Genomic DNA, 12030 nt, shown 5'->3' with positions numbered 1-12030 from the left:
ATTGGCTAAGTAAACGAGCCTACGCGCGCATTCGCGAAACGTACACCTGTACGACTCGCGCGTACAGCTTCGTTCTCCGTGCGCACGAGTACACGTTTAGCCACACGTAAACGCGCTTCTCTTCGCCTCTCCTTACCTCGTTTGCCCCTTGTCTTTCGCCTTTCTTCGTCGCACCTCCGCGGTGCTCGCTTTCTCTCCCTCGTATTCGTTGCTCGCGAGCGGCAAACACGCGCGTAGGCGTGACTCGCGAGAGTGCCTCGCTGATTCTACGGACGACGCCGTTTTTATACGCGTCGAAACAGCGGCCCCGTGGTCCGTGTGCGCCAGCGTACACGCGCGCGGGCGGCTACGCGAGAGCCGATCGAGGCTGTAGGACAACGGCGATCGAAAACCGCTCGAACGGCGCTCGTTTAGGTAGCGGATGATCGCGACGGGACCTGCCAACGCTCGTCGCAGTCTCGGCGTCGAACGACCTGCTCGGTTCTCCGGCAAAATCTCGATTCGTTTCGTCGCCGACCAACGATAGAGAGAAGCTCGCAACAGATCTCACTGCTACGATATTCTGTTGGTTTTCCAGCCGTTCGGCATGGTGGGATCGCGTCGAATTCACGCGAGTACGCGTAAAATACGAGCGAACCGGCGTGGCGGTCGGTCGGCTGGCCGCACGCCTTCTTACTCACTTATGAAGTTAATTGAGGGCAAACGTCCACCACCGATCTACTGACTAAGCCAAAAACATATGCAACCGCGAAGCCGCGCGACGCGCGACGCCCGCGTAATTGCTCGCTCGACCCGCTCGCGCGACCAACCGATCGCGTCGAAACTTCTTCACGGGAAACCCGACGATCGGTGCCCTCTGACACTCTGGCACCGTTACTACGTTACGTTACGGCCGCCTATGACGCGTGGGGTGCTACGTTGCGCTTTCAAGGCCAGTTTCTTTCCTTCGTTTTTCTTTCCTTCGTTCTTCTTCCCTCTCGTTCGATAGGTGCCGTTTTTGTTCGCGTGCACTCGCAAAGATTTATCGCTCAGCCGATCTTCGACGCTTTAATTCTCGCCGTCGACCAATCAGTTTCCGGAGGAGCTCTCTCTCTCTCGGTTCTCTGCGCAGCTCTTCTGCTCTCCGACGATTATTTTTCCGCCAACCGTAGAAAATATCGAGTCGAATTTCCCCCGCTTGTTGGCGCTTCCACTTTGTCTAGCGGCTCTACGGATAGCCGAATAAACCGTACCATACCGGTTGCATGAATTTTGTTAACGACGTGACAAGTTACAAGTATTGAATTTAATTATGGTAATGCGCCGCCGGTGATCTATTTGCATTGCTAAATAACGAAAACACAGGTGTCACGGAAATATCCCATCCCAGGATAGGATACTTTTGCCAATGGGAAAGAAACTCGACCGATCTTCGTTCCTCTTCTTCGTTCTGCGCCACGATTCACGAATCCACGTCTAGGTTTGGGTTTGCCCGACGAACGATCCAACCGCCACGACTCTTTGCCTAACTGGATGGATGTTTAAGAACGAGGCGAAACGCTTCGCTGGAAATACCGTATTCGTCGATTCCCTGGCAACGTTGTTATTCGCGCGTTTATTATTCATTCGATTATATCAGCCGTTAGCCGCGTTAAGCTTGCCCGATATGGCAATCTTATTACGCCTTCGTTCATCCTTTTCGCGAATCGACCATCGATACGACGCGTTTCTCGAACTTTTACAGTTTTTAAGTTTCTCGTCGACCGTGTCGTTTGCTCGCAGGGTCTGGCTGTCGGCGACAAGAACGCGAACGCTTAATTCCATTATACGTCACACGGATCGGCGTTGACCGGAATTCGTGCCGTCACGCTTTCGGTTGGTACGCGCGGCTCGATCGGCGACTTTTTTCCACGGGTCCACGGCCCTTTTCCGCTTACGTGACGCAACGTGCTCGTGCTACGTGCATTTCCACTCTGTCGTCGAGGCGATCGTTTCGTGCGTGTGCCGCTTTGTGCCCGGCAAACAGAGCCAAGCCGACCCTCGAGACCGATATTAACCATCGGATTACGGCGTTTCGTGCGAAAGCTTCCTGCCCGACCCAGCACACTCCCCTGGCGTTTTATCGCGCGTCACGCTCTTTTTCTTTTTCTTTTTTTTCTTTTTTCTTTTTTCTTTTTTGACGCAATCGGCTTCGAAGGTCTAGCCGCGCACGGCCCGACGGCGAGGTTTCGAGGTGTTTTCCGAACAGACGGACAGAGTGCTCGTCGACGGTAATTGGATCGACGAGTATATTTATCGGTGGCGTTGCCGTGCGCCAGCAACATTTGCAGACGATCGAATCTACGGTGCAGTCGCCGACGAGTAATTTGATCGAGCTTTCGGGCAGAAGAGAAATTTGCAGCTGTACCGGGTCGACTCTCGATCGGAAACGAGCGGATCCCGGATGGATTTATAATGGCGCGACGCGCGGAAGATCGGGGAAGGACGCCGGTATGCGAAAAGTTTAAAAGGACGAAAGGCTGGTCTAGTCTGGAGGGATGGAGGGAGGGAGAAGTCGGGCGAGCGCGTGTCTGGTCCGCATGGAACGCGTGTCTCGTGCCGTTGGCACATTCCGCATGACCGCGGGAGGCCGATAAAACGTATGCAGATTAAAACATTTTATTTGAATGATAATATAACACTTGTTGATGCAAGCGCGTTGGCCTAGGTTAGCATAATAAACATTATGTAGATCTGTACGGACGCGGCGAGCTATCCGTTCCGGCTACGTCCCGCCGTTATACAAACGCCTGTTAACTCTCCTCTATGGCAGAGGCGTGCGCGCCGCGTTCCAGTGTTGTTTCTCCGCGTACCAACGTCCCCCCTTCCAGTGGCTCGTTCTTCTCCGTCCGCACCCCTCCCCACTCCTGCCTGCCCCTTACCGCATCCACGAGACGTTCATTCATTAAAACCGGGAGACCGCGTGCATTCTCAATTTTATCGATGCCCCGATCGAGCCGACGCGCGCTCTTTTCGTACTTTCGCCTCGCCGCATCCTCCGTTTCTTCCTTCTTCGTTTTCCATTGATGGACCGCCGTCGAACGCGGTTCCTCGCGCCGCCATCAGCCCCTCGCTGTATCCACTTCGTCGTTCGCCGTCACTTCGTTCGACTCTGTGGCTCGTCCTCGCGTCCGTCGCTCGGCGACCGGATTCCGCGAACCAACCTCGCCTGTCCGTAGGTGTCGAGGGAAAATGTCAAGGAGAAGGTGTCGACTCAGCGATAGCGAGCGATACGAATCGATACCAGACGATAGAAATCGCGAGTTTGTTCCTCGGTCGAATCTACGTCTCGTATGCCGCGTATCGTTTCGCCAGCTTCTCGCCATTCGCGCGATTCGTCGCTCGTAAAATCCAGTTGCTCGATGTACGTACGCGTCGATCGCGCTTTAACCTTCTGCAAATCTGGCAGGTTGAATCAGTCCGGTCGCTATTTCGCGGCGGTCATCCGCTTCGACGATCTTCCTCGTCGCGTCGTTTCGCGGAAGCGCGTCCTTCGATACGGGTCCATCGTCGACGAACTCGTCGGAGCAAACGCGGAAGGAAATTCTATCGCGCGAGCAAAGGTCGAGGAGAAACCGAGGGTGCTCGAGGGTTCTCGCTAACGAGAAATCGGAAACCGCGCCAGTTAATCGGAATTCGATTCGATCGAACGGACTACTAACCGGTTCGTTTAAAGAGTCCTCCCGTTGTCGCGTGATTCCGGCCGACCGACCAACTCTGCGAGCCGGGAGACAAGAACGCGGTCGACACGATTTTCGTCGCGAAGCTCGTTCCAGGCTTATCCGGTGGAAGACGAAATGGGTCGAATGGTTGCGGCGCGAACTTTAGCTGGCAGACTCGTACAGTCGGTCCGTCCGGCACCGAGTGACCGCGATAATAGGACCTATGACACGCACGTACGCGCACACACGCGGTCGCCCAAGTTAAGTGGCCGGCACTCGCTGAAAATAATGTTCAATTCCGACGTAACAGCACCTATGACCCTGACTCTTCTCGGTTTACCTTGAGCGCTCATTCGGAAATCCCGAGGAATGGTCGATCGTCGAGTAGGCGGTGAGTCGACGGTACCACACGACGTTTCGTCGAATTCCACCGCATCCGTGTCGCTCGTCTAATCGTCGCGTTTCCGCGATTCGCGATCATCGTGCCGTCTCTTCGAGAACGCGATCCACCGAGCTAGCCAGTTGTCAGCCGAAATAGCAACGGTCGATTCATAGACGCGACCGTGACGTCCCTGACCCTCGAAGGGCAGAAATGGGAGAGAGAGAGAGAGTAGAATCTCTCGGGCCACTTTCAGCCCGCGTTGCGCCGCAATCGGATGTAAATGCGATGCAAATTTGGGGAAGCGGGGGACGAAGAGTCGGAAGCGCGGAGCGGCGCTATCGAGCTAGCGAATGTATCGGGTGGCGTGATAAACTAGAGCGCCGTGAAGCGGAGCGAAGCCGGTTCGATACCGGCCCGAAGGGATTGCGGAGCACGAATTCCGGCCACGGGCCCGCTGACAAATTTAACGACCGTTCTCCCCGTCGGTCGAACCACGCCACGCCGACGAAATATTTACCTGCGGGAAACTCCAGCTCGATAGCCTGCATTTAGTGTACCGACACGCTCGATGCGACGATACGCTCTCTCTTCCCGCCGCCGCGTTACGTATTCAGAGGACGTCGATTCTGGCCCCGTCGGGATCCTATCCATGTCGCGCGTCCCCTCTTTAATTGCTCGATCGAGCAACGGTTTCCCGAGCGTTTCACCGATTACCGCCTTTCCCGATATTCGAACCGATGCTCCACGCCTTCCCAACCAGACCTCCTCGCGCTTTCTTCGTCGCGGTAGCGATCGATCCGCTCGGCGATCGCCGTAGCTACCGGGTTCGTGACCGAGAACTCGAGCCGATGGCGTTCGGACCAACGCCAAACCCGAATTAGATCGTTATCGGGGGACGATTATCGTTCCTCGGCCGTGGAATTCGCGAGGAAAAAGCGACCGCACACTCCAGTACCGGCGATCGTGGAAACCGCCGTCGAAAAACCGGTACGATCGTTTCTACCCTATCGTTCGTCGAACGTAATTCGGCGGCTGGAACCGCTAGAGACCGTTTCGTCCCGGTCTTGTCACCGATGGAAAGTTGTCCGAAAATCGAGTTACGTTGACTGGAATCGGCGTTCGATGGCGGAGAACGTGCCGTGCGATTTGCGCGTCTCCATGGCGTCGGTTCGATTTAGGCTGGTCGATTCGAGACGCGGATCAGCCTTCCCTTTCGATCAGCCGCGTGGGATTTTCATCCAGGCGGTGTACGATCGTAGACGAATCTCGTTTTTTCCACTTCCTTTCTCGAGCTCTCGTGGCTCTCGTCGTATTTGGTAAACGCGACACACGGAAGCGTGCCAAGCAGATGGGAAGGAGCTCGCAAAAAGTCCTTCCTGAAATCCAATTCCAGGCTCGGCCACTGGGACGGTTGGTCGACGAGATCTTGTCCGAAGGGTGAGCGCCTCGAAGAACGGGAAAAAGACGGGGCGGGGATGAGAAGAGAAGGGAAGCTAGGCGCGTAGAGACAGAAGAGAGGCGAGGGCAGGGTGTGACTCGGTAAGAGCAACACGGACCGGGGGCGAAAAAAAGAAACGCGTGGAATTAGCGGTCGGACGCGTGCAATGCGGACGGGTCCGCATTGTTGTCCGGTCGTATTAGCGGTGGCTACGGTAGGCGAGAAAAGAGACGCGATGTTTGCAGGAAGGCGGAACAGGGAGAGAAACGAGAGCAAGAGATTCCAGAGCGCAGCGTCTCCGCTGCTGGTTTTTCGCTTTTGTTCGCAGCTCGTGTTACACCTCTCGAAAAAGAGGCGCTGTATTCGCGGGATTTTCGCGTTTTCCGTTCGCTTTCCTGTCCGTCCAGTCATCGCGTCCTCGTTATTACGACCATGTTTGTCGCATGAACGTTCCGTCGAGTTCGCGCTCCCGCTTTTTTCACTCTTCTTTTTTCGCATCGAGCTTTATCGCGTCACACGTTTTTTTCCGCTGAACGTCTTTGTTCGAGTTATTGGAAGTTTGCCTTGAACTTTACCATCGGTGCGCAGCGAGAACATGCATCGTTACACGCTATCCGCGACTTAGGTATTGTAGAATTAACCGTTTCACACACACATACACACACACAGAGCGTTAATCGCGCGTTTAAATTTCCGTGTCTGTCGCGATTATAAAATTTGTCACGTCGATGCTTTCTCGATTTTTGATACGAACGGGGCTGAGACTGTTCTCGGTGCCTGGTAGATCGCGCAGCCATCGTCGAGGATAGTCCGCGTCGAGTAAAAGTTTCGTCCGGACAATGCGATATCTCGAAAACTTTGCAGAGAGACACGAGCATCGGCGGAACGATGTTAAAAGCGACGACAATTTATTCCACGGCTCGCATCGGTGATAAATACGAGGCGACATTGTTGCGTCGAATCGGAAGACCGGTGGCGCGACATGTGTCCAGTGACGCATTCCTTTCTCCGTTTTATGGACCGAGCATAAATTCCGCGGGAGCGGCGCATCCGTGGGCACGATTTCAATCTCGGGCCCTTTCATAAAAGAACTCGCGCGCGCCCGTAAGCGAGCAATAATTCTCCCTATTCTACACGGTGTTCATTAATTACGGATGGTACGCGCGTTGCGAAAAGAGAAAGAGGAATTATGGATCCGCGTTTATCCGTGCATCGGCCAGCCATGCTCCAAAGCGAGAGATACGCCAGTTGGCAGTATTTTTTTCGCGGTGTCGCGCGATAAGCCTTAGCAGCCGCGCGATTATTTATTATTCTCGAAATTGCTTCGGCTACCTGGCGAGCGAAACGCGAAGCGGCGCGGAGCGACGCGTAGGAGGCTGCGACGATCGCGGACGACATTGCGAACGCGACTCCGAGCGTTTCCGAACGGGAGGACGCGTGCACGTTCACGTTCGTCGACGCGGTCGTTTCCAGCAAGCGACAGTCGAGGGTTTCGTGTGCGATCTGCGAAACGGGAGCGAGGCCACGCGCAGCGGGAGACCGGACTCGCGACGGCCAAGCCGACAGGAGCTGGATGGAAAACTCGCAACAAAAACGTTAATGCCCGACAGGAAACAGTTTATAATCCGTAGAAGTTAAGACGAAACGACAATGGGCCGCGCGAAGCGTAATAAGGGGCGCTTACAGGATTACGCGCAGCCAACGGCCAGGTAAACGCATTTCCCGCGCGTCGCCTCGTTCAGGCGGCATCTTTTACGGGACGACGACGAAGCGGAGCGTCGCTGCAGCCAACGTAATCGCGGTAACGGCGACGTACGCGTTTTCGATGAACGGGCAAAAACGAAAGTACGGAGAAAAGCTCGAACTACGACGTACGACGAGATTCGAGCTGGAAGCGGGTGCAGAGAGAGAGAGAGAGAGACGAAGGATTCGTATAAAGCGGGATATCAATTCCGATCGATCAATGGGGCTTCTCCGGACGATTAGCAGGCGAACGGCGTTTAGCCGTTAAATACGACGTTTCAGACCGTAATAGCGGCAATTATCGTGTTAGTAGCTATATTCCGAAGGCATCTGTCGCTTCGTACCTTTCGCCGTGTAATTACGTCTCGTTAAGATCTCGGGAATGTAATCCGGCTGGCGGACGAAACTGGAAAACCAGCGCACACGCTAGCCAACCCAACTATCCGATCTCGATACGCGTCCTTCTTTTTCTCTGCTGTTTGCTCTCTCTCTGTCTCTCTCTCTCTCTCTCTCTCTCTTTCTCCCCTCCCCTACCATCGTTCCCCTCGTTGCCTTCTTCGCCGTTTCTCCGGCCCTCTTCCGCCATCGATTAACGATCGAGTCCGTTTCTATCCGAAACGGGAAATCTGCTTTTCGCGCTTTGGTCGACCTTGGTCGTGAAAGGCGCAAAGTCGAGGACCGAGGCTCGAGAACCCTTCGTGGCGAAGATCGAATAGGAAAGGTTGATAGGGCGCGGTCGAGACGCGGGACGAGAGAAGGAACGAGGCTTCGTGGCGCGTTTAGAAACGGCACGTGAACTTTCACGCACGAGTCTCGGCTGTCTGTGCCGGTGACGAAGCCCACGGACGAGAGTAGGAAGAAGTCGGGTCCAGAATGCCGAAGGTGAGCTCCGAGGGATACGTAATCCTTCGAGCATGTTCGTTGGGCACGATCCTTTTCGGATCTCGGTCGTATCGAAGCGCGGTACGTGCCACCGGTCCGTGGAACGTATACCACGCCGAACGATCTCGCCGTTTATCCTGTTCTCGGGCTCTTCCTCGACGACGGCGAACCGTCGACGATCGCGGAGCACGCGTTAAACGTCGCGATTTCACCTCGATGCCGTTTTCACACGGCGAACTGGATACGCGCCAGTTATCGATTCGCGGGCCGTGATCAACGCCGTAAAGTCGGCGAAGTTATTAAGACACCGTGATAAACGTCGACGCGAACGAGAGGCGAATGGAATGGTTGGCCGGGTCGGGATCCGCGTGCGCTGTACGCGTTTCTCCGCTAACGGGAAGCGATAACGCGCGGTCGCTTGTCGCGAAACGGAGCGTCGCTGTAAAGCGATACGCGTAACGACCGTTCTCGAGACCGGGCATCGGCAAAGTTTTACAGCGACGTCGCGCTCGCGATTATCGTAAAACCGAACGTATACGATTTCCGCTGCGTTTACGCTGGAAAGAACGATGCGCGGTGTAGGATTTCCGAGAGAGAGAGAGAGAGAGAGAGAGAGAGAGAGAGTGTCGCGGGATGCGAGAAACCGACAATGGAAGGTGACAATGGGAGCGAACGGTCGCATCGAAACCAGGGACTCCACGTGCGTGCCACGCTACACACCTTTCCGTGATGGAATTTAATGGTGACTGATCGACGAGGTGGATCGATGTTGGAAGGGTCGTGGGTCAACGCGAAACCCGGTGGCCGCGTAGTCTTTGTCGTCGCGTCGACAGTCACCGGTTCGTACCGGTCTCTCGAGTAAGACGAATCAAGAGCGAGAAAAAGTGAAAGAGAAAGAGAGAGAGAGAGGGAGAGAGAGAGAGAGAGAGAGAGAGAGAGAGAGAGAGAGAGAGAGACAGGGCAGGTGTCCTTAGGTGGTTCGCGCGGTGACTCGTCATAGGCGTGACCCAACAACGCTGGCTGCTACGACGACGACGACGACGACGACAACGACGACGAGGACGTTCCATCCTGATCGCGTCATCGTCGTCCACGACGCTCGACTTTTTCTCCTCGCGTAGATAATATCTCGCGACGTTGTTACCGCATGCCGTTCGATACAGGACGGCGGAGCGTAGAGAGACCTTCGATTGGAAGCGGAGTCCGTTGGCGACCACGTGCGGGTGACTCGCTTCTGGCCTCTCTCGACCGATTCTCCGCGACGAAATCTCTAGTTCGATGTGTGGATCGCGCGCCCGTACAAGAATCGACCCGTGTATTTACGCAGTTTCGCGGCCGAGAATTTTTCGAGAAGAGATCGGACACAGAGAGAAGGAAGGTTCTCCTAGAGAGTAGAGACGTGTTCTCTCGCGAGAGCGACAGAGAAGCTAGAGACCAGGTAGTAGAGTGGATAGTAGGCAGCCTGGACTGACCAGCGGGTGCTCCGGATCCGACTGGACCGGTTTTGCTTGAATTCCCTAGGAGTTCTAGCCTTCGGGACTCGCGAGAGTGCTCGGAGGATTCTCACTGGCCACTGGTCCGCGCTGGTTGTTGTTGCTGCCGTTGCTGCTGCTGGTCACCGGTCGCTACTGCGACGCGCAAGACCGGACGAGGACCACTCTTTGGCCAGTTCTGCTCTCTCGCTCGGCTTTTTTCTCCCGCGCGATCGCTCTTTCCTCCGTCTTCGTTTCTTTGGCCGTTTCCCGGGCTGGCTGTTACCCCAGCGGGGAGGAAGTTTCGCGCCGTATCGGCGGACTCGTTCCTCCGTGCTACCTACTACGTTTCAGCGTATCATTTATCATCGGACGAGAACGCGCCTGGTCGCGATCGTTCTCTGCCTCTTTCGTTGCTCGCTCTCCACCGGCCGGTTGCCTCTCCGATGACTCGATACTAGGCCCGTGAACCAGCTTCGCGACACCGATACGACCGTCGCGTACCCACTATCCGCCGATCCGTTCTCGGAAAAAGCCAAGCGGCCGAAAGACAGGCCGAGTGGACGAGTCGATGCACCGTTCGTTCCTTGTCCCGCGATCGCGACAACGAGACGCGACGCGACACGACGCCACCGCGGATACACGACTCTCGGATTCTGCGCGATCCAAGATATCGCCGGTCCGTTGCCTACCGCCGCTGGATACCGCATCTACTGCAACTTTAATTATAGCAGTACCCGCGTAATTTGTCTTGTTATCGATTGGAGATTTCGCGACCAGACGGCCCCCTGCTTGCACGTCTGCACGCCGAGCTCGGCTGCGCAGCTTTATCGCGTTTACTTTCCGTCGCGGAATCCCTCGCCGCGCCTCTTCTTCCTTTTCTCGTGCCTCGTTTCTCTGGCTCTGCCGCGCTCGCACGCACCACCGCCACCGTTCTAGTTTCTAGCTGGCTATTATGTTTCCCTCCGGAAGGGAATCGCGCCGGTTTTTAGCTCGGCCTCGGCCTCTTTCAGGCCGCATTGGAATCCAGTTTTCGAATCGAGTTCATCCTCCTTGAACGGTCCAGGATGACCGTTGCCAGCAGAGCAGAAGTCGCTAGACACGCCACCGGCCATCCTAACCGTCGCTTTGCATCGCGTCGCCACGGTTTTGTCTCTAACGGCAGCTCGCACGCACGCACGCACGCACGCACGCACGCACTCGCTCACGCACGCGGACGAGGATTACGTTCGCCCGGAGGGTTGACGAATTCGCTCGTCGATTAACGTCGTCCAACCGGCGACACTCGTTGACTCGAACGAGTCGAGCCGCCTGCTCCGATCGCTCTGGGCTGTAGGAGAGAAGATTTTTCATCTTCTCGTGGTAGAGGCGCTGCTGATTCTTTTATTTACGACGGGTTCTTCGTCGCGGCCATTTAAATTAATAACGTCGCGTTTCCCTCGACCGCCAAGATTAATAGCTCCCGTGGCCCGTAACGGAAATACGAGCGAATTGCGGTGAGCTGATTTCCCGAGTCGGTAAAGACCGGAGAACGAGTCCTTGTTTACGCTCCGGGCAGATAACGCGCGAAAATTCTCAACGACACTGTGAAATATGCTTTCGGCTCGCTTTTATTTGCGTCTTCTGTTCGTTCGTTCGTTCGTTCGTTCGTTCGTCGTTTACGTTCGCGTTCCGTTGGTTTGTCCGTTTGCGTAACGTCCTCGAGATTGTTTGAACGCGATCGAAAGTTCCGGAATATTATTATGAAAATGAGCTGGCAGTTACGCTCTCGAACGTCTTTCTCGCGCAGCACGGATGCAGATTAATGCAGGCGAGCGTTCATTATCGGGTCGGCCACTTAGCGTCGCTAATGTCCTAATAATTCCGATCGTGGCTATTATCCAACCACGGGAAACCTAACGTGTAATCGATCGGATTACGTTAATTGCACGTCGGTTGTGTCGCGACGGTGGGAGGGCCGTCACCGAATGGTTGCAGCGGCTGCTTCGGGGAAAACTGGTAATCGAGGCAAGACGGATTAGAGCAGCTGACTCTTTCCGTAATTTCGCGGCGGAGGGGCGCTCGGTGCTTACTCGTTACCGTTCGACAGCACGATAGAAATCATCAGTCACGGCAAGAAACGTCGTTAGCGCGGTATTAAACGCGGCCTCTTATCGCGCCACGTATCTCCACAGAAATACAATCGCGTACGACCCTGAGATCCCCTCGGATGCGAATAAATTGAAGGAAAAAATGCGCGCAACTGATTCGTTAATCCGTATCGCGTCATCGAGAAGACGCGGCGCGAGTTGGTCCGTGGTTGGTTGGTTGGAAATTTTTGTGGCCGAGGTTCTCCGGATCCGGGAATTCCATCGAGGCCCAACTATGTAACGAGTGAACACGCATAATGATATTAATCAAGGCGGCGCGTTCGGCTTCCTTAAAATTGCCGGC

General features: G+C 55.2%; 1 protein-coding gene across 16 annotated transcripts in view; it reads left to right on the top strand.

The window, feature by feature from the left end:
- The window catches only part of LOC126928691 (uncharacterized), a 238600-nt gene that overhangs the window by 8612 nt on the left and 217958 nt on the right, over positions 1 to 12030 (top strand). For 2 of the 16 annotated variants that reach the window (XM_050744332.1, XM_050744327.1), the window contains exon 1: positions 5608 to 7209. The exons of 9 other annotated variants lie outside the window; for them this stretch is intronic. In XM_050744332.1, coding sequence (XP_050600289.1) covers positions 7151 to 7209 — 59 coding nt within the window. In that variant the 5' untranslated portion in view covers positions 5608 to 7150. 5 more of the 16 variants (XM_050744326.1, XM_050744322.1, XM_050744325.1 and 2 more) reach the window with 5 other exon arrangements.

This window comes from Bombus affinis, chromosome 2 (assembly GCF_024516045.1).
Source record: "Bombus affinis isolate iyBomAffi1 chromosome 2, iyBomAffi1.2, whole genome shotgun sequence".
In the NCBI taxonomy this organism is placed as follows: domain Eukaryota; kingdom Metazoa; phylum Arthropoda; class Insecta; order Hymenoptera; family Apidae; genus Bombus; species Bombus affinis.
This window is presented reverse-complemented; position numbering and strand designations above follow the sequence as displayed.